Source organism: Felis catus, chromosome B1 (assembly GCF_018350175.1).
Source record: "Felis catus isolate Fca126 chromosome B1, F.catus_Fca126_mat1.0, whole genome shotgun sequence".
In the NCBI taxonomy this organism is placed as follows: Eukaryota; Metazoa; Chordata; class Mammalia; order Carnivora; family Felidae; genus Felis; species Felis catus.
In genome coordinates, this window is record NC_058371.1 from 96,748,905 (window position 1) to 96,773,998 (window position 25,094).

Here is a 25,094-nt window from a genome sequence, read left to right on the forward strand (position 1 = left end):
TACTTCCCATATGATGTCTGCTGGGTGTTACTGTTACACAGTAAAAGCAGGTAAGAATCATTAGTACTGTTTATAGTGAAGACAACACATTTTTCACATAACTATGATGAAAGCTACACTGTACATAATATACAGCTCAATATTTTGTCCAAAATAAAGTAGTTCAACGATTTAATAATTCTTTATGAGTTATGGACTAGTTCTAGGGGGGTCTGGGCGGCTCAGACAGTTGGGCAACTGACTTTACTTAGGTCATGATGTCACAAATTAAATTCGAGCCCCATGTCAGGCTCTGTGCTGATAGCTCCGAGCCTGGAGCCTGCTGCGGATTCTGTGTCTCCCTCTCTCTCTGCCCCTCTCCCACTCACGTTCTGTCTCTCTCCTTCAAAAATAAACATTAAAAAAAAAAAAAAAAAAAAAGAATTATGGATTAGTTCCCCAAATTGGGGGGGGGGGGGGGGGGAATAATCACTGACCTTTACAAAGATTTTAGAATATACTACCACTTATTTCAACATCAACTCAGATTTATATACCTCATTTTCAATGTAGCTGTTGAGAAGATCTTGGCCCAATTGTCTACACAGGCTACTCTGAATAGGCAGATCAATACTCTTGACTTTTCCTTTTTTAATGGTCTGGTTTAATCGGTCTTGTTTGTCTGAGGAAGCTGACTGCAAAAAAAAAAAAAAAAAGTAAGAGAAGTATAAATTTCTAAAACTAGCTTAAAAATAGATTTAAAAAGTGATTTCACATAAAACAGAAATGTAAAACCAAACAAAACTATTACCCTTCTACTAAAGACTACTTTAATACAGATAGTATTTTATACTGTGTACACTAAATCTTTCTACATAAAAAATACTGGGATGGAAATGCAAATTAAAATCATGAGATGCCACTTCATACCTACTAGGGATGACTGTAATGAAAAAACAACAAAAAGAAAACAAGAGTTGGTGAGGATGTGGAGAAATTGGAACCCTCATATATTGCTGACATGACTGTAACATGTTGAAACATTCTGGAAAACTGTTGGGCAGTTCCTAGGTGATGAAAATGCTGAGAAAATGATTGTGATAACAGTTGTAAAACTGTGAGTATATTGAAAACCACTTACTTGTACACTTGAATGGATGGATTGTATGGTATGTAAACTATATCTCAAGCTATTAAGCAATTAAAGCAAAAAAAATCAAGTAAATCATGTTTTCACTCATGTGGGATCTCAGAAACTTAAAAGAAGAGCATGGGGGAAGGGAAGGGGAAAAAAATAGTTTCAAACAGAGAGGGAGGCAAACCATAAGAGACTCTTAAATACAGAGAACAAACTGAGGGTTGAAGGCAGTTGGGGGGGTGGGGAAAATGGGTGATGTGCATTGAGGAGGGCACTTGTTGGGATGAGCATTGGGTGTTGTATGTAAGCGATGAATCATGGGAATCTACTCCTGAAGCACAGAGCACACTGTATACACTGTATGTTAGTTAACTTGACAATAAATATTTTAAAAAATCAGGTAAAATAAAAAAATCTAGAAAAATGGGTTTCAGTTTGTATATTGCTTGAGAGCCCAGGAATTAAAATGGAATCTTTATAACCTCTGGAAAAAAATCTATACAATTAACCAACACAGATTAAACTCTTAGTTTAGAAAAATTCGTTGAAGATGATATTTAGAGCACATTCATCTGTGTGACTGGGTCATGGTCTCCCTTTTATCAGCAATGACTGTTTCGTAAAATTATGACTCTCAATAAAAAAGTTACCCTTTAAATTTTTACTTTCAAAAATATTTTTGCACAAAGCAAAATATTTTATGATATGTAGCAAAATGCTTAGAGTGGTTAATTTTGAGACGCAAGGTTCTGCCAATTTAAGTTTTCTTCATTTAGCTTATTCCATTTCTTATTTTTCTGGGATTATATGGCTTTTAGTAACACAAAAAAATTACTGAAAAACACATCTTTTTTCCTACCAGAGAGATAATTTTACTTGTATTGTTAAGGTTCATTCTTTTAAAAATTCTCTATAACTCACTGAATTGTGTTTACTCTGGTTGTGTCCTTCTATACTTTTCCACAGTTCTAAGGTTTAAAATATCAAGTGTATTAAAAGCATGCATTATAAAGTGAACACATTAACTCGAAATAGCAATCTCAAAAAGACACCCCCATAAAAACAATAAAACACACCTTTGTTTTGGTTCCTGTATGATCAATTTCCTCTTCTGGGGTGTGTTCAGCATGACATTTTTGATGCCCTCCTTCTTCTTGGTCAACTTGCATTTTATCCTGGAAAGAAAATACATAATTTGTAATATTGGTAGTGTCTTCCTTATTATTAATAAACAGCATCTTAGAGTACAAACCTGCTTTGAAAAGTGTGAACATAGTAAAGTAGAAGGTTGTTTTTCAAATGAGAATAAATACAAATAAACAGATTAACAGGTCAATAAAATAAAATGACCTATTTGATGCTATGTGAATGAATAGTTGCATTCACCTATAGGCAAATAACTACAAAATAAATGGAAAACTGTTCTCAAGTTAAAATTCACCAACCAAAAGTCACAAACGTAAGCTTACAAAAAGAACATTAAACTTGACATGAAACATGTTTATATGAAAAATATTTACAAATGTGAGAAAATAAAGATATAAAATACATGTATTACATAAATTCAATTATATTTTTAAATGTAGTAAAATACTCAATACATTGAAACTGTCAAAGTAGAGGTCTCCGAATTAAAAAACTTCAAAGATTTTTTAACGTCTAGAAGACAAATTCTCAACCAAGATGACTGTCAAAATAGACTCTACTTGGTAAATAATCAGAAGGAATGGATTTTTCTGGTCTTTTTTAACCTCACTTATGACCATCCTCCTAAAAAGAAGAAAGCTTGGAATTCAGGAATCAGTATAATTTAAGTCTTCTAATATATCTGGAGTTAAGCTAATACAAAATACCCCAAAGGCGATCATGAATAAATGCTTATTTGTACCAAAGAGAAAAATAAATTGGGAGATAATTTATACCAGCATTCTTTGTAGTTAAAAGGTCAATTATTAAAAAAAAAAAAGGTCAATTATTTCTGGTATTACACCCCCACCTCACCCGTTGGCACCTTCCAACTGTACAACTTCCCTCCACTGATTGAAAAGAGGTAAAAAAAAAAAGTGATAGTGGTCAGTTGGACTAATGCAGTAAGACACAAATACACTGTTAACTCTATTTAATAAGAAAAAAATGCTACCAATTCAGTGGCCAAAATGCTTGATCACTTAGCATTTTTACTTTATACTTATTTGAAGAACTCTTCTATTGTGAATATATTGAAAGATAAACAATATAAAGTGGTTAAGGTGTTTCTAAAACTTCACATTCAGAACCCAACTCTTTCAAATAAATTCAGTTCTCAATGTATTTGTCTACACAGTATTGTCCTCTGTGCCATCAAAGGCATTAGTGACCCAGCTTTCGTTAAAAAGTTTGGTCTAGGTATGGTCTGTAGTATTTTCTTATAAGCCGCTGATACCTATTCTGCAAGTTTCATCATGGTGTTTTATCTTACCAAAAGTAGTCAGCAGATTGTTTTCAAACAACAGGAGAATTCCTTCCTTGAATGGTCTTTTAACAATTTGTTGACAGAAATGTCAAGGGGATGCAATTGCCTAGTCATGCCACTGGGAAGAGCAACCAAGTTCACACACGTACAGGTGATGAGAACTATGTCATGACTGCCATCGGCAATAGCAATAACCATTTGCAAGACCTACCTACCCCAACTTCAGATATATTAAAAAGTGGAAAACCGTGCATCTCACAATTAGTTTGAGAGTAATCTGTTAACCTTTTAAAATGATTTAAGAATGTTCATAGGAATATTATCCATAGTGGGGAAATTAAATAAAGGAAGTGCCTCTAGACTCTGGCTTCTCTTATAGATTTTAAATTTCAAGAGGGTTGAGATCGTTTTTTTGTTCAGTGCTATATCCAAACACACATTTTAGTGCTTCTAGTTATCTGCTGGATGAAAAGCACTTAAGAATACAATCCAGAATCATTTACATGAACTATAAAGGCTTTAACCTGATTTGCCCCTTGATCTACCTTTCTTAAATGTTTTTTCTTGCTGCTCTCTCCACCTTCTCCACTCCTATATCTTATTGATCTATCAGCTACCCTTATATTTGTTACAACAAAGAATACAAAAAAGAGCTTCCAGCCTCAGGGGCTTTATACCTGTTACTCACTCTGCCCAGACAACTACCTGTCTTCAAACTGCTTTTTCATCCTTCAGGCTGGCTTACCTGTTCCTTCCTCACAGGTGGTTCACCTCATCACTATCACATAGTTAATTTCCACTATGCACCCCCCTTCCATTAATTTTCTCTATATAGTATCTTGTTGCTTCTAGCCTGTCTTTTCCCACTAGAATGTAGGTAACAGATGGATGCGGGGACCTTTTCTTCTTTGCTTAACCACTGTATCCTTAGTGCCTAAAACAGCTCCTGGTGCATAGAAGTAATTAGATATTTTGAAAAAATAAATAAAAAGATGAACCACTCAAATGGCCAACAGTTGAGGAATAGTAAAATCAAGGTATAGAAGTACGATGAATAGCACAGTCTTTCTGATCTTTGGTTTTGTGATAAAGCCTAGGCTGTGATAACTTCTTAATATGACCATGTATTAATTAGTATACACCAAGAAGTATCAATTTAATTTTCTGAGACATCTTTATATTGAAGAAAAGTCAGCACTCTGTTATTATTTTTTAGGAAAATCAAAGCTATGTTAATTTTTAATGAAAAAAAATGAGGTCCATAATTTCATAAATTGACTCATGTACAAAAAAAAAAGACTGCTGCTGCTGCTCACTGGGTTTCTTTATATCAGAGTCAGCAGTGTCAGCAGCTGAGGTAGAGTAAAAACCCTCTTATTTTCTCCTCTAAAACTGAAACAATTAGTTTCCAAAGTGTACTCTGAGTTGATTCACATTTTTTGGGAGGAAAGGAGAAATGACTTTATAGTGGAGTGTAAGCCTTATGGTTTTAAACTTCTGGATACAGAATTTAAAAAATCCTAGAGAAAACCACTAAGAAATACAGTACATGGGATGTTTTCTACACAGGATACTCAACGTCACCCCTTGTTAGCAATGATTTGGAAATAAACTAATTTATTCAACACCTATTATATCAGCTGTGCTAGGGATTTAAAAGAAGACAATATATGTGGAATGTGTTTGCCAATAACACCAAGGATAGGATCCATAATGTTAACCTTCCTTTATCCTTGATTATATATATTGTAGGAGGAGTATATAGGAACATCTCACTTATCTAGAAGAAATCCCTTATATGGGAACATCAACTACTTGGAAATGTTCCAATAAGGCAGAACACTCTTGATAAGCAAGTAAGTCTCTGAGTAGCTAAAGCAAATGTCATTATTTCATACCTTTTATTCACAACTGAGTCCTTTAAGTCCACATCCAAATTATTCCCAAGGACAGATTAACTGAACCTCAAGCTCATAGACAAAATAGGGGAAGCAGAAAAAATGGGTGCCATATTATTGTTTTTAGCGCTCCAGAATCGCGATATAGAGAAAACTAAAGGTCTCAGCAGAGGTGAAGAAAACAGAAATGGTTATGAAGAATTCATCCTAGAGGCATACAGAGTGCTCTCAATATTAGTAAAAATAAAACTTAATGGATTAAAAATTTACATGTCTGACTTAAATTATTGTGAACTACAATTAAGAAAGCTAACTTTTCAAAAAAAAATAAAACTAACTTTTCACCTATTATTCTTAATTTATAAAAAATTGACTGCATTTTCATTAACAGATCAGGACATTTCTTTCTCCTCAATTCAAGGAAGGATGTAATAGCAAAATAATACATGGGAAGAAGAAAGAAAATGCTATGATCCTTAAATGAAGTACATTAAGGAGAATTCTGATCAATGTGCAGGATTTTAGAGTATTAATAAAAACAAAGATGAACTCCACAAAAGGGAAAAATGGTCTTGAAATCTGACAAAAAACAAAATCCATTCTTAATATGCACAAATACACAAAAAATCTAGGGCAGATCTCCAATTATGGTTGGAAAAAACATATGCCATTAAAAATAACTTATAATAGTATACATATAAAAAAATAAAATCTCTATGTAATGGAATATAATATTCACTTAAAATTCCTGCATCTATAGTACACCAAGAGTGAATAATGCCAGGGTCACATAACTCTTTCATAAATTGTCAAAAATCTGTATTAATGTTACTGAATGCATAGTACACTCTTCTGTTCAACTGCCACAGATACCCCCAAGCCCAGAAAAATTCTTTATTAGACATGTGCTTTATCAATCTAAAAGTAGGTACACATATAGTTCAAAATTCATCAATCTGAATTGGTTTTATCTGTAAGCTAAAAAGCTAACCATAATACGTGTTTTTAATGGAAATAAAGAAGAATTTAGGAAAGAGGACTCCAAACACACATATGTGTTTAATATAAGGCTATTAAAAAGATGCAAAACCTCTAAAGAGTTTAAAATGTGAAAAGTGTAGAGCATTTAAAATTATTCTTTTATGCTTTTATTTAAAAAAAAGTCGGGGCGCCTGGGTGGCGCAGTCGGTTAAGTGTCCGACTTCAGCCAGGTCACGATCTTGCGGTCCGTGAGTTCGAGCCCCGCGTCAGGCTCTGGGCTGATGGCTCAGAGCCTGGAGCCTGTTTCCCATTCTGTGTCTCCCTCTCTCTCTGCCATTCCCCTGCTCATGCTCTGTCTCTCTCTGTCCCAAAAATAAATAAACGTTGGGAAAAAAAAATTAAAAAAAAAAGTTTACACTGATCCCTACAACAGAACTTTAGAACAAAACCTCAGATTATTTTTGATTATGTTATGACTAAGAAACTATATATAATATTTAGTTTTTCATTTTTTTAAAGTTTATTATTTTTGAGAGAGAGTGTGAGCAAGGGAAGGGCAGAGAGAGACGAAGACACAGAATGTGAATGAAGCACACTCGTCTTCAAGCTGTCAACACAGAGCCCAACGTGGGATTTGGACCCACAAACTATGAGATCATGACCCGAGCTGAAGTCAGATGCTCAACTGACTGAGCTACCCAGGCGCCCCTAATTTTTCATTTTTTAGAGTTTATTTTGAGAGAGACAGAGAGAGTGTGAATGGAGGAGGGGCAAAGAGAGAAGGAGAGCAAGAGTTGTCAGCACAGAGTCCAATGCAAGGCTCAAACTCACAAAATTGTGAGATCATGACTTGAGCTGAAACGAAGAGTCGGATGATTGAGCTGCCCAGGCACCCCTTGAAACTATATATAATATTAGAGGAATCTTGCAATAGGATTTCTACATACCACATCATCTTTGCTTTCATTCTTAAATGAAGTTTCTGTCTCCATAGGAGCATCACTGTGATCCCCGTCTACATTTTGCTTCTCAATCACTGATGCACTGGCCACACTGAAGATTCCATGGATGTTAACACGAACTTTAACCTTCACTTTGGAACTATCACCATCAGACTGCGGAAAGACATTCTGAATAGTGAAGCTCCCTTCAGGAAAAAAGAGCTTTTATCAGCACATGGGCCTCTGATTAACTTATTCAATTCGTTCATTCAATAATTTGACTATTATCATTTTGATGCTGGCAAATATCATAAAATTATCATCACATCCAGATTAATTACTGTGAGAAAGGCACTGATCCTAGATCACTTTTTTTCTTTTTTACAGCTTAATGAACTTAATACTAAGTTTCAGAAAAGGTTAAGCAGCCTGCCCAAAATCTTTAATGCAAGGACAAAGGTAAGTAGGAGTTTCAACCAAGGACAATCTGACTCAAGGCAATGTAATTTTTAAGTATTTTATAATACTGCTATTCTAAAACCAAAATAACAATTCAACTTGAGTTTGAAAACCAAATGGAATTATACTTTTGTTATAAGCTTTGTAACACTATAGTCATCTTGGTAATTCATAAATAAAGCAATTTTTATTTGCCCTATAGCAAAATTGCTAAGTTACTCAGATACTAATACCTACAGAGATCATATTAACTTTTCACTTTAAGAAACGTTTTATTTTGAAAAATCTTAATATATAATGATACCCATAGTAGAAAGAGAATACTAGGCAGAAAAACTGAGAACTAAAAAATTTGGTTGACCTTTATTATAGGTTGAATGGAGACTCCCACTCCCACATTAATATGAAGTCCTACTCTCAAGTACCTCAGAAGGTGACCTTATTTGAAAAACAGGGTCTAAACAGAGGGAATCAAGTTAAAGTGAGGTCATCAGGGTGGACTTGAATCCAATGACTGGTATCTTTATTTGCAGACAGATACACATACAGGGAGAATGTCATGTGAACATGAAGATGGCCAGCCATCCACAAACCAAGGAGAGAAGCCTGGAACAGATCCTTCCCTCACAGCCCTCAGAAGGAACCCTGTCAACACTCTGATTTCATACTTGAAGCTTCTAGAACTGTAAACAATAAATTCTATTGTTTAAGCCACTCAGTTTGTGGTATTTTGTTACAGAAGCCCTAGCAAATTCCACCTTCAATAATTTATTTTTACTGCTTTCAATAACATATTTGAAATATTCACATTGTTCCCTTTCTAGCCTATCAATAAAGCAGTACATACAAAAAATTTAAAAAATTACAAATGATTCCTTCTCTTGTAAATGTTATAAAAATCATACTTGTTTTTTATCTCTAAAAAAGATTACCCAACTAAAATGGATATTACAGTCCCTGATTCTCACTTAATATTGCTCCAATGATACTCGTTCTAGTTGTTGCCAGGGAGCATAAATTTAGAGTCATATACAGTCAGTCTGGCAACACAATTTCAACTTACTACGGAGTCTTTCCATAAAAAATAGCCCTCACCCAAACCTTTCAGGCAGATTACAGAGCATTTTAAATACAGAAGTAAAAACGAATTAAAAAATACTCAAAACTTGCTGTTATTCCAGAAATACTGTGAGCACTAAAAGTTCATGTTTAGAAAAAGTATGAATATCTTTCTCTAAAAATCCAGTGCTTGGCTGAAATATCAATTTATTTACTTCCTTGATTCAAATATTAATATATTTATAAAAAGCAAAAGTTTATGAAATTTTTTTCTTGAGTTCTCTTACCAATTCTTGGATCAGGATAAGGCACTTCATGTAAATTAGTATAAAATGCTTCTAGTTCAAATGGTTCCTTCTTGTGGAAAGTAATGACTTTTGAGAATGGAGCAGGATGGTTCTTACAAAATACTTCACATTCCCTAAAATGGAGAAAACAGTTAAAAACAAATAGAAAGTTGCATCTGAATCTAATTACAGAATCCATGTCATTCCTAATTCAATAGCAGCAACCGTGAAGACCTCTATGCACAAATATAAAGAAAAAGAATTACTGGTTTGGCTATGAATATGCATTTTGGTAGGTCTATGGCTCCAAGTTTTTAGAATGTCTGTCATAGTACGACAGACAATTCTATCTTATCAAGCAAAGAAAAAATAACTGAGATTAGGTATATTTTGAGGCCAATACACAAGGGCTAGTTTTTTGCTCCCATACGAGGAACAAATGCTATTTATTAGTTTCCAAAATACTTGAAACATATAACACTTTTTATTTTTGCTCCAGTATAGAAGTTTGAAATTATTTCCAAATAAAGGTTTTTTTTGTTTGTTTAAGGGAGCTAAAGAAAAAACAAACAAACCAAAACAAAAAACAGGACAAGGAACAAGGGGGACCTGTATATCTTTTACCTAGATTTACTACTGTCAGCATTTTATTCCATTTGTTTCATCAACACACTCCGTATGTGCGTATTTTTTTTCTGAATCAATGGAGGGTGTTAACATACATTATGGCTCTTTATCCTTAAATACTTCAGTGTGTACTTCCTAATAGGGATATGCTCTAAAATAATTACAGTACAGCTGTCAACTTTATAAATTTATACTGATACTTTAACATACAATCCATATTCCAATTTTTACAAATGATATAATAATGTCCTTTATTACTAAATAATAAAAAATTTGGGGCGCCTGGGTGGCTCAGTCAGTTAAGCGATTGACTTTGGCTCAGGTCATGATCTCACAGTTCGTGAGTTCGAGCCCCGCGTCGGGCTCTGTGCTGACAGCTCAGAGCCTGGAGCCTGCTTCGGATTCTGTGTCTCCCTCCCTTTCTGCCCCTTCCCTGCTCATGCTCTCTCTCTGTCTCAAAAATAAATAAAAACATTAAAAACAATTTTTAAAAAATAATAAAAAATTTAATTAAAAAATAATATATTATTTATTTAATAAAAATAAATAAAAATAAATAATAAGTAAATTAAAAAAAGAAAACCTTCCTCTCTGTTAGAGGAGGTTTTAAAACCTACATAACTCCTGTTCCTTAAATAATGTAACAAATAGCTTATTAACTATTTGTTTTTAGTGGCCCAGAAACTCACTCTATAATACTGTATTGTCAACCCTAATTATGAGGTTTGAAAATCCCACATTCATGGACCTTTCCCTCTATCCTAGTTTTTAAGGACCTACATTATCTTTTACTTCTTAAAAAAAAATTTTTTTTAAGTTTTTTTTTTTTTTTTTTTTTGAGAGACAGAATATGAGCAGGGTAGGAGAAGGAGACACAGAATCTGAAGCAGGCTCCAGGCTCCGAACTGTCAGCACAGAGCCTGATGCGGGGCTCTAACCCATGAACCATGAGATCATGACCTGAGCCGAAGTCAGATGCTTAAGGGACTGAGCCACCCGGCGCCCCTACTTTCTTATTGTAATCACTAGGATAGATTTACTTTTCAATTTAACTCCTCCATAGGTTTCTTACACAATTTTTTCTGGATCACTGTATCTTTAACTGAAATTAAGTACTTATTTAAGTAATCTCTACACTCAATGTGGGGCTCAAACTCACAACCCCAAGATCCAGAGTCGCATGGTCTTCTGACTGAGCCAGTCAGGCGCCCATGAAACTAACTTTAAATAACAGCATTTCTTGCCTCAAAATTGACATTAATACATGCCATTTAAATGCTCTACAAAACATTTAGATCAATCTATTTTTAGAATCTGTGTAAAATTTTAGCTCTTGGGGTATGAATATATAGAGCACAGGACAAAAGTTTAAAAGCAACTTAAAACTAAAAAGTTAAAAGCAACTAAAAACAGGTTTATTTTATTATACAAATTATGTCTGAAAAGCAGTCAAATATATTATTTGAAACATAAATTTTTATTTTGGTAGGGAAGCAAGCTATTTAAATCCTGGCCAGTTCATGGAAAATGAAACATAAGTGTCAATAAAAGCATGAAAAGATTGTGGCTCATAGTCAGAAATGCAAATCTAATACCAAAGTACTTATTTTCACTTTCAGAATCTTATGTTTAAAAGCACAGGAGAAAATAAGCTGTAACAGATAATCACAGCAATGCTAAAAGGAATATAAATTAGTATAATCCTTTTAATGAATAATGTTGCAGTACTAGTTATAGTAATGTTCATATTCTTTGGGTCAATTTTAGTCTTATACGGTTATCTTACAGATATACCAAACACAACTAAACAAGGAGATGTGTATGAGGATGTTCTTATTAGCACTGCCTGAAACAGAAAAAAATAAGACTCCAGAGTGTATTGGTTAAATTACGGCACACACAAGTGCTGAGAAAATAGTCACTGTTGACATGGAAAAGTAATATATAACATATTTTAAAAAAACAAGGTGCACTGGAAACACACAGATGATCATGTATGTATTAACAAAGAACATGCTTTTATTTTTGACAAAGAAAATGACAGGAAAGATAGAAACCTAGCTGTTAACAATAGTTACCTCTGTAAAATGTGCTAAGTAGCAGTTGGGGTATGGCAGATGCAGGTTTTTAAATTTTTTATTTCCACCTTGTGATTTTTATTTGAATGTAAGAACAATTTACTTTATAATAAAATACTAATTAAAAATATATCATCATGGTTTATAGATTATATATTATTTTATATAGTTCCTTTCTTCTAACATTTTACTTAAAAGTATTTGAGAGTATTAGAAGTGTAAATTCCTCTAGTTGAGAAAATTAGGTTCAACTGGTTATTTACAACAAGCTCTAACAAGGCTTTAAAAGTAACTTACCCAGTTCCATCTTCAAAAGAGGTCTTCCATCTTAATGTGATTGAATAGGGAACAAGGTCTGTTATAGAAAATTCACGCACTTTAAATGCTGGTGAGAGAATCGCACACTGAAAATAAGATGTATACCATATTTAAATCAACAAACACAAAACATACCGCAGGCTACCCTGATTGAAATGCTTAATAAAGTCCTTGTAATAAAATTATGTTTTTAAAATTGTCTTTTGGTAACAGCTAGTTAAAATTTACAAGTGTCAGAGTACTTTTTATGACCTTACAAAAATATAAAATATTTTTAAATCTCAAAAAAGAATTTTAAATGGGAATAATTACAAGAATCATAAAGTAAATGTTCTTACACTACAGTACAGACATACTGTCCTAGGACAGTTTAAAAACATAAATTGGAAAGACACAAGTCTTATTTATCAGAAATAATTTCAATATATTTTTAGCCTGACAAATGGTTGGAACAGATAATACAAAGGGTCCCCTTAGGCCTGTCATCACATTTCTGGCAAAATATACATTCTAAAAAAAATCACATTTCTGGCAAAATATACATTCTAAAAAAAGGATTAATAATCATACCTGTAATGCACATCCTCTGGCAACAGCCTCATCAGCATTTAACGTGGTACTTATGTCTTTAAGAAAGAACTTAGTGATTTGTTCTTTCACGGCAGGAATTCGTGTTGCTCCCCCTACAATTTCTATACTACTTATGTCCTCACGTTGCAAGTCTGAAAAACAAAATGTTTTTAATTGAGAATAAGATAGTCTTTATAAAAATATGAACAAAGCCCTTGGAAAGTACTTTTTTTTTTTTTAAGTAGATATCTTATTTGCTCAAAACAAGACTAAATGGAAAGAAGATAAAAACAAATTTTGGAAAAAGGCAAAGATTAATAAGTAATAATATCCATGTGTCAGCCACTGCACTTGGTCCAGATGACAGATGACATTAAGAACAGACAAGTACCTCATGGGCTCTTCAATTTTATTAACTTCTACCTCACAAATACCCACAGAAGGTACTGATTACCAAAAAACCTTAACAAAAAGCAATCATGTTCTCTTTCTACATTTTATTTTCATCTTAGACTTCACTATATGCTTACATGTAAACACCTCCAAATATAACTAGTATTAGACTTATGATGCAAACTAGAACATGAGCCAGGAGTTGCTCTCATAAGCCCAGATTCATATTGCCATTTTCCTCTGTAAAATGAGAAATACAAATCTTCAAAAAACAAATGAAGTTTTAATTGCTTTTACCATTTCTTACCCCATTAAAGTGAGTTAATGCCATAATACAATTTTGATGGTTAATCTAGTAATTTACACTTACTAGCTTGTTCCATTACTGCTTTTAATGGTGGCTCAACCCTGGTGAAGAGGGAAGCACATAATTGTTCAAACTGAGCCCTGGGGGAAAATGAAATAAAATTCATCATTTTGGGATACAAAAAACAAGTATATCTTCTAAAATTACAGAATGAAAAAAAATCAGACATGATCTAAACATAAAAGTAGCCAACACTTTATTTAAATTGAAAACATACATGGTACCTGTTCATTTTACTAGAAACATCAAGGTCATTCATGAAACACTCAATGTTCAGTGGAAGATCTGATGCATTTGCACTCATTAGCTTCTTCAGTTTTTCACATTCCTGATATAAGCGCAATAAGGCCCGAGAATTTTCTTTCACATTTATCTTATATTTGGTCTTGAACTCCTCACAGAAGTAGTCTACTAAAGCCTCATCAAAGTTCCTGCCACCCAAATATGGATCAAAAGTGGTAGCCAAGACCTATTTAATCAAAACACCAGAACTGAATTTTCAGAAATATAAATGCTTTCACAAAAAGACAAAAAACAAAAAGAAAACACCTTTTAAAATTAAAATAAAACCAAAGCACTTGTCAAAAATCACAGCTGTCAAAACTTCCTATCACTTATGCTAATTATCACTTATATTTAGCCAACATACTCACCCACTCTGAATTATCTGCTTTGGGTTGTAGATCCATATATCATAATTATAATTCTATTTCTGAAATAACGGAGTTATTACAATAATTAAAATTTCATTATCTCACATCTGTTGGTTCTACAATGCACTCAACAGGTAGGCCAAAAACCAAGTTTAAGAGAGCAAGCAAAGAGTCCTACACATGTAACCATAAGAAAATAGCCAAGAAAAACCAATCCAAAGATTCAATCTAGGGGTGCCTGGCTCCTATCCGAGGGTTGTGAGTTCAAGCCCCACACTGAGTGTAGAGATTACTTAAAAATAAATCTTAAAAAAAAAAAAAAAAGATTAAATCTAAAATACTACAATTGGTCAATTTACAGGTCAGGAATTAGGCTTTCTGCCTACTATTAAAAAAAACAAAAACAAAAACCAATTTTTTAAATAAAAATATAGAAGGAACAAAAAAATACATGAAAGACCAAAAAAATAAAATAGAAAAAAAGAGGAAAGACAAGAATTTGATATAATAATATAGCAGATGGATGGAAGAGGAGCAGACAAGTCACAGAACTTCAACGTTATAACTACTGAAAACACAGGAGCAAGACATCTAGTGGCTCTCCTGAGGATAGAGGGCAAAAATGACTACTTATGCTAGTCACCAGTAAAAAAATAGAACTCCACTGCTGATGTGGTTCATCAGGTTTTTCTCACAAGAATATGTGGTAGAACAACAGTAAACCCTACAGAAGGTTTTAAGTATAATCTCATTGAGAGGTCATCCCACAGACTAGCATGGAGAATCCATGGAAAGACTTCTCGCTAGGTCCAGAACTACCCCGAATTAAATCCAAAACTGTGTTGGTATGTGACTTGTGCCAATGTGCATCCTCCTGGACAGAAGGGCCACAATATGGCTACTCTATGGTATATACCAAAACGGAAAGCAAATGTTCTTCAGTTAAAATTCAAGACTAAATACCAAAGATTAAACTAATTTACTAATTCATTATGAGTCATTTCCCTTGAGTTTTCTCAAGTTTTTACAAGGATGTTACTATAAACTATGAGACAAAAGGCTCTAAAAGGTGTTGGATAACCCAAAGCAGTTCATCTTCTAAGTAAATTCTATACATGTGAATAAATGGAGAGAGAGAGAGAGAACAAGAACTTAAGTATGGATAAGATAATCAACATAAAAATGAATATAAAATCAAATAGAGGGGTGTCTGGGTAGCTCAGTTGGTTAAGCATCTGACTTTGGCTCAGGTTATGATCTCACAGTTTGTGAGTTCAAGCCCGCATAGGGCTCTCTGTCGTCAGTGCAGAGCCCGCTTAGGATCCTCTCTCGATCCTCTCTCTCTCTCTCTCTCCACCCCCCCCTTCCCCACTCGTGTGCATGCACACTCTCTCAAAAATTAAACATCTAAAAAATAAATACAAACTATAAAATGGTAAGCACTAGAACTAAACAATGGCACACTACAGGAACTTATGATTAAAACTCTTGGATAGGAAGGTTTAGAAAAACAAAGAGAATCATTTTAGAAAGTGTTTCCTAAATGTATTTATGGATAGGGTGTACTTAATGCTCCCTGATAGCTGCTTAACACCTTGACAATAAAAATAGCCAATACATATTACAGGATCTACTCTATGACATTCTAAGCATTTTATATATATTAACTCATTTGTCCTCAAAAATTCTGAGGAAATTCCTGGTACTATCCCCTTAAGTGTAGAGGCTGAGATTTAAGGAGGTTAGTAACTTGCTCAAGGTCACAATTTTTAAGTGGCAGAGCCAGGATTTAAACTCACGCACTAAGGTTCTCTATATAGTCTTACATGCTCTTAACCATTAAACTTAATACATAGCAAATCATTTATTTACTTACTTTAAGTTTTCCTTTGTTAAAAGCACAAACCGAGACCTGGTAGGCAGAATGTCCCATATCAATAAATATTACATTTCTTGGTTTCTCATCTAATGGGGGAAGATCCTGTTTATAAATTCCATATGCTAGTGCCACTGTGTAAGAACAAAGAAATTAGGTTAATGTCAAGATAGCAATCACGTGAAAACAAGATATAAGTCACTTTGATGTTGCACTTTAACACACAGAATATAAATATTAATTTCAAGGTAAATTAACTTTTCATCACTTGATTTTTATTTCTTTTCTACCCATAACTCTGTAACATAGATGATTCTTATTGCGAACAGAAGACATGTTTAACTTCTGCCAAAATACTGTACTCCTAAACAAAAGGTTACAGGAACTAGTACATAATAGAGTTAAAAGAAAGAGAAATGTTTTATATTAATTAGAAAAAACTAGAACGGTATTTTTCTGACAGTGATTTTAAATTCCAAAGTGCTCACCTGCTGTAGTTTCATTCATCAACCTTAAACAATTTAAACCTGCAACCTGGGCTGCAGCCATCACAGATCTTCTCTCAGCATCAGTGAAAAAGCTAGGAATCTGGTATTTTAAAACACTAATATATTAGTTTGATGTAACAGATTTTAAACATTTCATCAATTAAAAATGTAAAATAAATGTAATAAAATTTACAGCTTAAGGCAAAGAATGGTGTTCTAATAAGAAAAAAATACTAGTTTAAATAAACAAGAAAAAAATACTAGTTTTCTTTCTTTCTTTTTTTTAAAGTTTGGCAATTTCTATACTATCAAGTGTTGACCTAAAGTATGAACACAAATTTAAAGCAATTAATAAGATGGAATAATGCAGTGTTTCCAAATATGTTCAATAAATCCTTCTTGTGTTGGTTGGCTCTATGAAAAAAAATAAGTTGGTTCATCTTTAACAATGAAAGGCTGAAAACCCAAGACTATTAAAACGAGACTGATTAACTACATCATGGTAAATCCATATAATGGAATCCTACGTGGCTGTTAGAATCAGGCAGATATGAATTGTCATGGAACAGTATCTATACTACATTAGAAAAAAGGACATGTGTAGCATGATTTTTGTATAGGTATAGGCTACTCAGAAAAATACAATACCCAAAGGTTTACAATGGCTATGATCTCAAAAGGAGTGGGGAACTATACTGCAGGAGATTTACAAGGAACATACGTTTCTTTTAAATTTTTTTTTTTCAACGTTTATTTATTTTTGGGACAGAGAGAGACAGAGCATGAACAGGGGAGGGGCAGAGAGAGAGGGAGACACAGAATCGGAAACAGGCTCCAGGCTCTGAGCCATCAGCCCAGAGCCTGACGCGGGGCTCGAACTCACGGACCGTGAGATCGTGACCTGGCTGAAGTCGGACACTTAACTGACTGCGCCACCCAGGCGCCCCACGTTTCTTTTAAAATCAACAGAAAACATTAACTATATTACTATTAAAACATAAACTGAAACTCAAATTTATAGTTAAGATTTACATAGTTCTAGGGGTTCCTGGGTGGCTCAGTCGGTTAAGCATCTGACTCTTGATTTTGGCTTATGATCTCATGGTTCCTTCGTTCAAGCTCTGCACTGACACCTCAGAGCCTGCTTGGAATTTTCTTTCTCCCTCTCTTGCTGCCCCTCCCGTGCTTGCTCTGTGCCTTGCTCTGTGTCTCTTATTCTGTGTCTCAAAATAAGTAAACATTAAAAAGATTTACCTAGTTCTATCAAACTAAGAAGCTCTTTGATTTGTGTCTACAGACAGATTTCTAAGAAGCTAATTAAGTATACTCATGTACAAAATGACTTGGGGCTCTTCCAATTTTAAGTAAATTGTCTCCTCCAATTTTATTGCTTTATGAAGTTAGAAATTTCATTTAACTCCTATTAACAACAGGAAAAGAACTTGAATTTCAATAAACTTGTTTATCCTAATTTTGGTATTATCCTTCTGACAAAAATCTAAATTATAACACAGGCTTCATTTAATACTCATGGAGCACTTACGTACTAGGTACTTTTCTAGCCACTTAGGGATATAGTAGTGCATAAAGCAGAAAATACTTCCCCTGGTGCAGTTCACAATGGGTCTACTGCATCAACTACAAGTAAATAATGGCTGAGAAGTTCATAATGTTCTCTTCTGACGCTAATTTCTGATGTGAAAATGTTATCAAGTATAGTTAATAGGGATGGATTTGAATTTAAGATGGATTTTTAAAACTGATACCACTTTGATGCATACTTTCAAGTGGCAATGTAATGGAAAAATTATAAGCAGAGGCCTGGGAATGAACTATCTGGGTTTGATTTCTGGCTCTACCACTTATCAGCTCTGTTGATTTGGGGCAAGTTAACATCTCTGTGTTTCAGTTTCTTCACCTGTACAACTAGAGTTAAAAATATCCTATCCTGTGGGTGCTTGGGTGGCTCAGTTGGTTAAGTGTTCAACTTTGGCTCAGGTCATAATCTCATGATATTCATGAGTCCGAGCCCCACATAGGGCTTTGCGCTGAAAGCTCAGAGCCTGGAGCCTGCTTCAGATTCTGTGTCTCCCTCTCTCTCTGCCCCTCCCCTGCTCACACAGTCTCTGTCAAAATAAACAAACATTAAAAAAATATTAAAAAAAAAAATCCTACCCTCACAGAGTAGTTCTGAGGATTAAATGAGTTAATACACATTAAGTGCCTGTAACAGTGCCTGGCCAATGGTAAACTATTATTTGCTATTACTAAGTGGCTGGAAAACGAAATACTAAGCTCCATTATTTTTCTCTCAAAAAAGTTCTAAATCCCTATAAAAAATCTAATTACTAAATTCACTGAAGAGTTCATAATCTGGTTCTTTTTTTCTGGTAACATGAGACTCTTGAACTTTTATAGTGAAAGTTAATAGTATTAAGAATACATTCACATTTAGGTGATGACAAGTAACTTAAAAAAGTTATCAATATATAATAGGATCTCAAGGGATAGAGTAAATGATGAAATGTTTGAAGAAATCCCTTAAAAAAGACCTTTTCTTTCTGAAAAATATACATGATCTCACTTACATGTGGAATCTACAAAAGTTGAATTCACAGAAGCAGAGAGTAGAGTGGTGGTTATGACCTAGGAGGTGGAGGAAATGGGGAGATACTGGCCAAAGAGTACAAAGTTTCAGTTATATAGAATGAATATATTCTAGAAATCTAATGTACAGCCCATGGTGTCTAAAGTTAGTAATACTGTTATTGTATATTGGAAATCTGTTAATAAAGTACATCTCAGGTGTTCTTGCCACCAAAAAACCAAATACAAAACAAAAAAAAACTACACGAGATGGGTATGTTAATTAGCTCAACTGCAGTAATCATTATCATTTCACTATGTGTATGTGTGTCAAAGCATCATGTTGCACGCCTTATCTGTAAACAATTGTTCTTTTAAGGAAGGCACAAGGGAATTCTGGGGAGTGATAAGTATTTATTATACTGATAGTGATTGATGATGGTTTTGTGTAAGCATGTCAAAATTTCTGAAAGTATAACATGTTAAATAAATCCAATTTTTTTAAAAAAGAATTTTTCTTTCTGATACAGAACATATATTATCTCAAATACCTAGCTGGAAATTTTCAACTTTGCCATAAAATGTTAAGATCCCTACAGGTGAGAAGTTAATGGCGACCAGGAAAGATTCTTAGGGATAAGTGGGACAGGTATAGCAGTCACTAATCACATACATAGGTTTTTTTTAAGATTCGCTGATTATCACAATGGAATTTAGGGGAAACTCAATCCTAAACTTTATCAAATAAGGTGGGCTTTTTAAAATATAAAAATAAAAATGGATTTAGATTATTTATGGTACGCCTGGGTGGCTCAGTCGGTTGAGTGTCCAACTTGCGCTCAGGTCATGATCTCACAGTGTGTGGGTTCAAGCCCCACGTCGGGCTCTGGCCTGACAGCTCAGAGCCTAGAGCCTGCTTTGGATTCTGTGTCTCCCTCTCTCTCTTCCCCTCCCCCATTCATACTCTGTCTCTCTGCCTCTCAAAAATAAACATAAAAAAAAAATTTTTTTTAAAAGAATAGATTATTTACTAAATAAGAGTAAAGAAAAGGGAAGAAAAATATTTCAACATAAAATTCATATATTGGAAAGTGTGATTTAAAAGTATTCATTATTGAAGTAAAACTTACTGAAATCACACAGTCAGCCACTGGTTTCTTCAAAGCATTTTCTGAAGTCTCTTTAAGTTTGGCCAACAGCATTCCAGTAACTTGCTCAATTGCAAAAGGTCTCTCTTCTTCTAGGTACCGCACCTAAAACCACAAGTTGAGATATTTATTAAGTCATTTATTCATCCAACATGTACATCTACTCTATACATGATGGATAAACAAAAGTGAAAAAAGGTAGTCTTTGCCCACAGAAGTTATATTCTGAAAAGATTATTCTAATATTACAACCTCTTATTTCTAAAGTTCAAGTGCCTTATACAGATTATATTAAACAAATTGTTTTCAAAAATGTCTTCCTGTGTTAGATCCCCACCTCTCACAAAAGCAATTTTTATTCACTTTCCAAGCACATAATGAATAAGAAAAAGATCAAATAATCTTTCTTTTGAAAGTCAGAACTCTTCCTGGGCTTAAAATGAAAGCTTTCCTTTTACAATTTTAGGGAAAGGAAGGAAAAAGAAAATTTCTTATTAAAAAAAAATAAAATAAAAGAGGGATGCCTGGGTGGCCCAGTCGGTTGAGCATCTGACTCAATTTCGGCTCAGGTCATCATGATCTCACAGTTTGTGAGTTTGAGCCCCATTGCTTGACTCTGCACTGACAGTGTGGAGCCTGCTTGGGATTTTTTTTTTTTTCTCTCTCTCTCTCAAATCATTAAACTTAAAAAAAAAAGATAAAGTATGTATTATTCCAAAGTTTCTGGGAGTAAATAAATTAAATATTAGAAAATAAAATTAAATATTAGAGATATATATATGAAATTTTTACTATTTTTTTAGACCAAATAACTACTTCATCTTATACATAGGTTTAAGAGTAGGCTGCATTTAAGCACACGAAAGGAAACTTTACAGTGCTTAACAAAGGAATACTGGAAGACGTACAGCTTTAAGTAATCAAACCCTTTAAAAATAATAAATTTATAAGCAATAAAAAGCTACCTTGGAACCCATATAATAACTACAGTTACAGAGAAAAAAACTGTCCTGTAACTTGTTTCCTTAGTGAACAAAATTTTACTCTATTAACACTAAACTCCGGGGGCGCCTGGGTGGCTCAGTCGGTTAAGCGGCCGACTTCGGCTCAGGTCATGATCTCGCAGTCCGTGAGTTCTAGCCCCGCGTCGGGCTCTGTGCTGACAGCTCAGAGCCTGGAGCCTGCTTCAGATTCTGTGTCTCCCTCTCTCTGACCCTCGCCTGTTCATGCTCTGTCTCTGTCTCAAAAATAAACGTTAAAAAAAAAAAATTTAAAAACAACACTAAACTCGAAGAGTTACGAAGAGCTTCTCTCTCAAGTAGCACAATCTATGTGTAAGTGTTATATTTTGTGCCATATTCATCTGTATGAATTATGTGTCAGTACTTCACTCCATCTTATGGCTAAATAATATTCCATTGTATAGGTACATTTTCTTTATCCACTCAACAGCTGATGAACACTTGGGTTGTTCCCACTTTTTGGCTATTACGAATAATGCTATTGTGAATAATCATGTACAAGTTTTTGTGTGCACATATCATTCAATTCTCTGGTGTATACAACTAAGTGAAAATGCTGGGTCACATGGTAACTCTATGTGTTTTGAGGTATTTTGTTAGTTTTTGAAAAATCAACAGAAACATGTTTTGTTAACCAATGTATAACTTACTGTCTCGGGATGTAGAATTAAAAACCAAGAATCCATCTCTCACTTTGAAGAAGTTTGCTTCAATACAGCAATTAATATAGCTTTGGGGTCTATTTTTCTAAATCACTTATGCCTCTGCCTTTATCACTTGAAATTGAAAACAGTTCACTTCTAAAAGTTCTCCAAATAATGATCATTTTTTCTTGACAATAAAAGTACTGTTTGGATTTAAAAGGTTATCTAATTAGAATTTTTTTGCACTCACTAAAGATTACAACAAAAACTGTCTATACCTTGGTACGTGTGTACTGTGTCCAGACAAAAAAAGTTAAATTACAAATAGGAAATATTATATTTGTTTTCTTGAATTTAAATGTTTGTACTCTGGGAATATAAAGCTTACCTTAACTCCTGCACTTCCATTAGGCATCTTCTGCAGCTCATAAGGAAGCCTGATCCTTTCAGTTTGCACAATGGGATCATCAAATGATCGCCCATGAAGCTTTTTGAAGCCATGAATTGTATTTCTTACATTCGTGACTATCTGTTGACAGTAAACACTTTTCTTTATCAATTACTTAATGAATGCAAAATGAACACTATGCTATACTTTTAAACCACCAATTCTACACATTTAAGTTTAGAATTACACACAATCATTCATTTATCTGCCTTCCAGCTACTAGTAAAATTATACAGTAAGAATGTATGCACCTTAGGGGTGCCTGGATGGCTCAGGTGGTTGAGCATCGGATTCTCTTGATTTTGGCTCAGGTCACAATCCCAGGGTTCTGCAATTGAGCCCTGCATAGGGCTCCTTAAGACTGTCTCTCCCTCTGCCCCTCTTCCCCGCTCATGCTCTCTCTCTCAAAAATAAAATAAAATTTTTAAAGAATGTATGCATCTTAACTATTGCCCCTCAAATTATCCTATCCTAGGAACGTAGACTCAAAATTAATGTTTTCAAAAAAGAAAGAACAAAAGTGTAAAGGTTTTCAAATAATACAGTGAAAATCAATCTACAACTCATCTCTATGGTTTCCCTCAACACTTTTGCTTTAAGTGAATTAGTACTTTTTATTTCCTTCCACTTTCATTACTGTGTTTTTATTGAAACTGTGTTCCTTATTGCACCATTTTTCTTTTCTTCTCTGTGAAATTTCTCATTGTTGAGAACTGCTCCAAGGCTAGTAAATTTAAACTTCTTTTATGGAGCATGATGCTAAATTAAAGTGTCTTAATTTGTAAATGGCTTATATTTTAGGAAAGTAATTTTTTCTTAACTAGAACATGTAGTGCAAACTATAGAATATTACTGAGATCCAGTTGTTGTCCTCTTAGTTAAAGCCAAATAGATCTTGCTCTTCAATTACGAGATAAATGCTACAGGGATGCTCAATTACCACATTGGTCTCTTTACAGGAATAACTTTAGTTTGCTTTCTTCAGAGACTCTGATATCAATCATACAACTTAGAAGATCAAACAGAATATGAAATGTAAACTTTAGTGAAGAAGTCATTTTGAAACAAACTCAACATTTGTTTACATACAGTATGAAAGTGGAAGAGAAGATAAACAGTTTCATATATAGGCCAATTAGAAGACAACCTTGACAAAATCTTAAGCAGAAATTCCTAGATAAAGGAGTTAATTACTCCTACAAAGTCATGAGGGAAAAAAGTCCCATTAAAGTTATTTTATGAGGAAAAAACCCAGGTACACATTAAAATGTAAGAAGTAATTGTTAAGGGCTTTTGGTTTAGGGAAATAAAGTCCAAGGAAAATGAACCTGTAATAAGGAATATTAAAAGTAAATGTTCCACTTACAAACACTTCAGAAGCCTAGAAATATGAATACTTAAACTGATTCCATGTAAAGTAGCTACATTGGGTTACTCTGGAAATTAGTTCTTCCATCTTTCCTACCTTCTTTTTGCAGTAAGACATCACTTACTTATTGAAGTGTATATACTAGATAGGATACCACCTCATAGAAAAGTGACCATACAGGGAAAAAGTGGTGTCATAGGATAGCAACATCCTAACTTCACAATTCTAAAAAGGCTTTTGTTTCTTTTTAATAAAATTTAAGAAATATTTTGCAACCCCCAAAGCAAAATATATCTATTAAAATACAAAGACATCAAGGTCTGTCCAATTTCCCTTCCTCTTTTTTCACTCTTAACTACATAAAGTGGAAGCTTAATTACCAAGATTCCATTAATTCTTCCTGTAAGTCAAAACATCTACATTAACAATTTACCTGGCTCTTAGCTGCATTTCCAATGGCTCGAGTTCTCGATCCCAAAGATATACAGGCCCTAAACGGGAGAAAAACACAAAGTTTATTTTCAGTGTAGGTTTACATTAATATGCCATTATTCTGCTTCTCCTTATGAAAAAATGAATTAAATGGATTAACATAATCATGTATATTCTAAAAATAGATTAATGAACATCAGAATTTTGCATATTTTTGTTTCATAAGTAATGGAACAGTGGTCAGAATAAAGGTTAGAATTTTCAGAATAAATGCTAATACTGGGGATGCTATGTTGGCCCCCAAAATTATTTTTCAAATTCTACTGGTTATGACCTACTAAAAAAATTAACTGAGTTCACTAAGGCCAGGTTGAATGAATCTAAATCCAGGCTCTATAATCTTGTAGAAATCACCTAACCATTATTTGTCTCCGTTTCCCATCTGGAAGATAATGATGATAATAATACCTACTCACAGAGTTGTGTGAGGATTAAATGAATATAGACAATGCTTTGAACACTATCACTGCTAATTTTTTATTACTGTATTTAGATATAATTCTAAGGCAAATGTAGAGCAATATTTTCATCAAAATATTATTTCATGTTAAAATTCAAGAAAGTGTTTCTATGATTTTAGTTGTAATTACAGGTAATTATTCACTCAACCAATAAATATTTACAAGCATTGTGGGCATACTAGCTACCATCACTGCCGCTGGAGAATTTATAGTTTACTGAAAAAAATCAACATATAGAACTGTGATACACTAACAAAAAAGAATAATTACTTCTATATGATTAGGCTTAGGAAAAGCAAGTAAAAGAGGTGATTTGTGAATTAAGATTTAAAAGACAAAACATTTTAATAGCCATCTGTC

At 33.8% G+C, this 25,094-nt stretch overlaps 1 protein-coding gene across 2 annotated transcripts in view; it reads right to left on the reverse strand.

The window, feature by feature from the left end:
- Positions 1-25,094, reverse strand: part of HSPA4L (heat shock protein family A (Hsp70) member 4 like) — a 50,768-nt gene that overhangs the window by 13,267 nt on the left and 12,407 nt on the right. For both annotated transcript variants that reach the window (XM_004001096.6, XM_019828991.3), the window contains exons 3-15: positions 24,215-24,272; positions 22,353-22,493; positions 20,281-20,403; positions 16,565-16,664; positions 16,077-16,210; positions 13,772-14,016; positions 13,551-13,627; positions 12,788-12,939; positions 12,197-12,303; positions 9,195-9,328; positions 7,396-7,595; positions 2,194-2,292; positions 537-674 (exon numbers count right to left, since the gene is read on the reverse strand). In XM_004001096.6, coding sequence (XP_004001145.1) covers positions 537-674; positions 2,194-2,292; positions 7,396-7,595; positions 9,195-9,328; positions 12,197-12,303; positions 12,788-12,939; positions 13,551-13,627; positions 13,772-14,016; positions 16,077-16,210; positions 16,565-16,664; positions 20,281-20,403; positions 22,353-22,493; positions 24,215-24,272 — 1,708 coding nt within the window. The remainder of the gene's footprint in view (positions 1-536; positions 675-2,193; positions 2,293-7,395; positions 7,596-9,194; positions 9,329-12,196; positions 12,304-12,787; positions 12,940-13,550; positions 13,628-13,771; positions 14,017-16,076; positions 16,211-16,564; positions 16,665-20,280; positions 20,404-22,352; positions 22,494-24,214; positions 24,273-25,094) is intronic.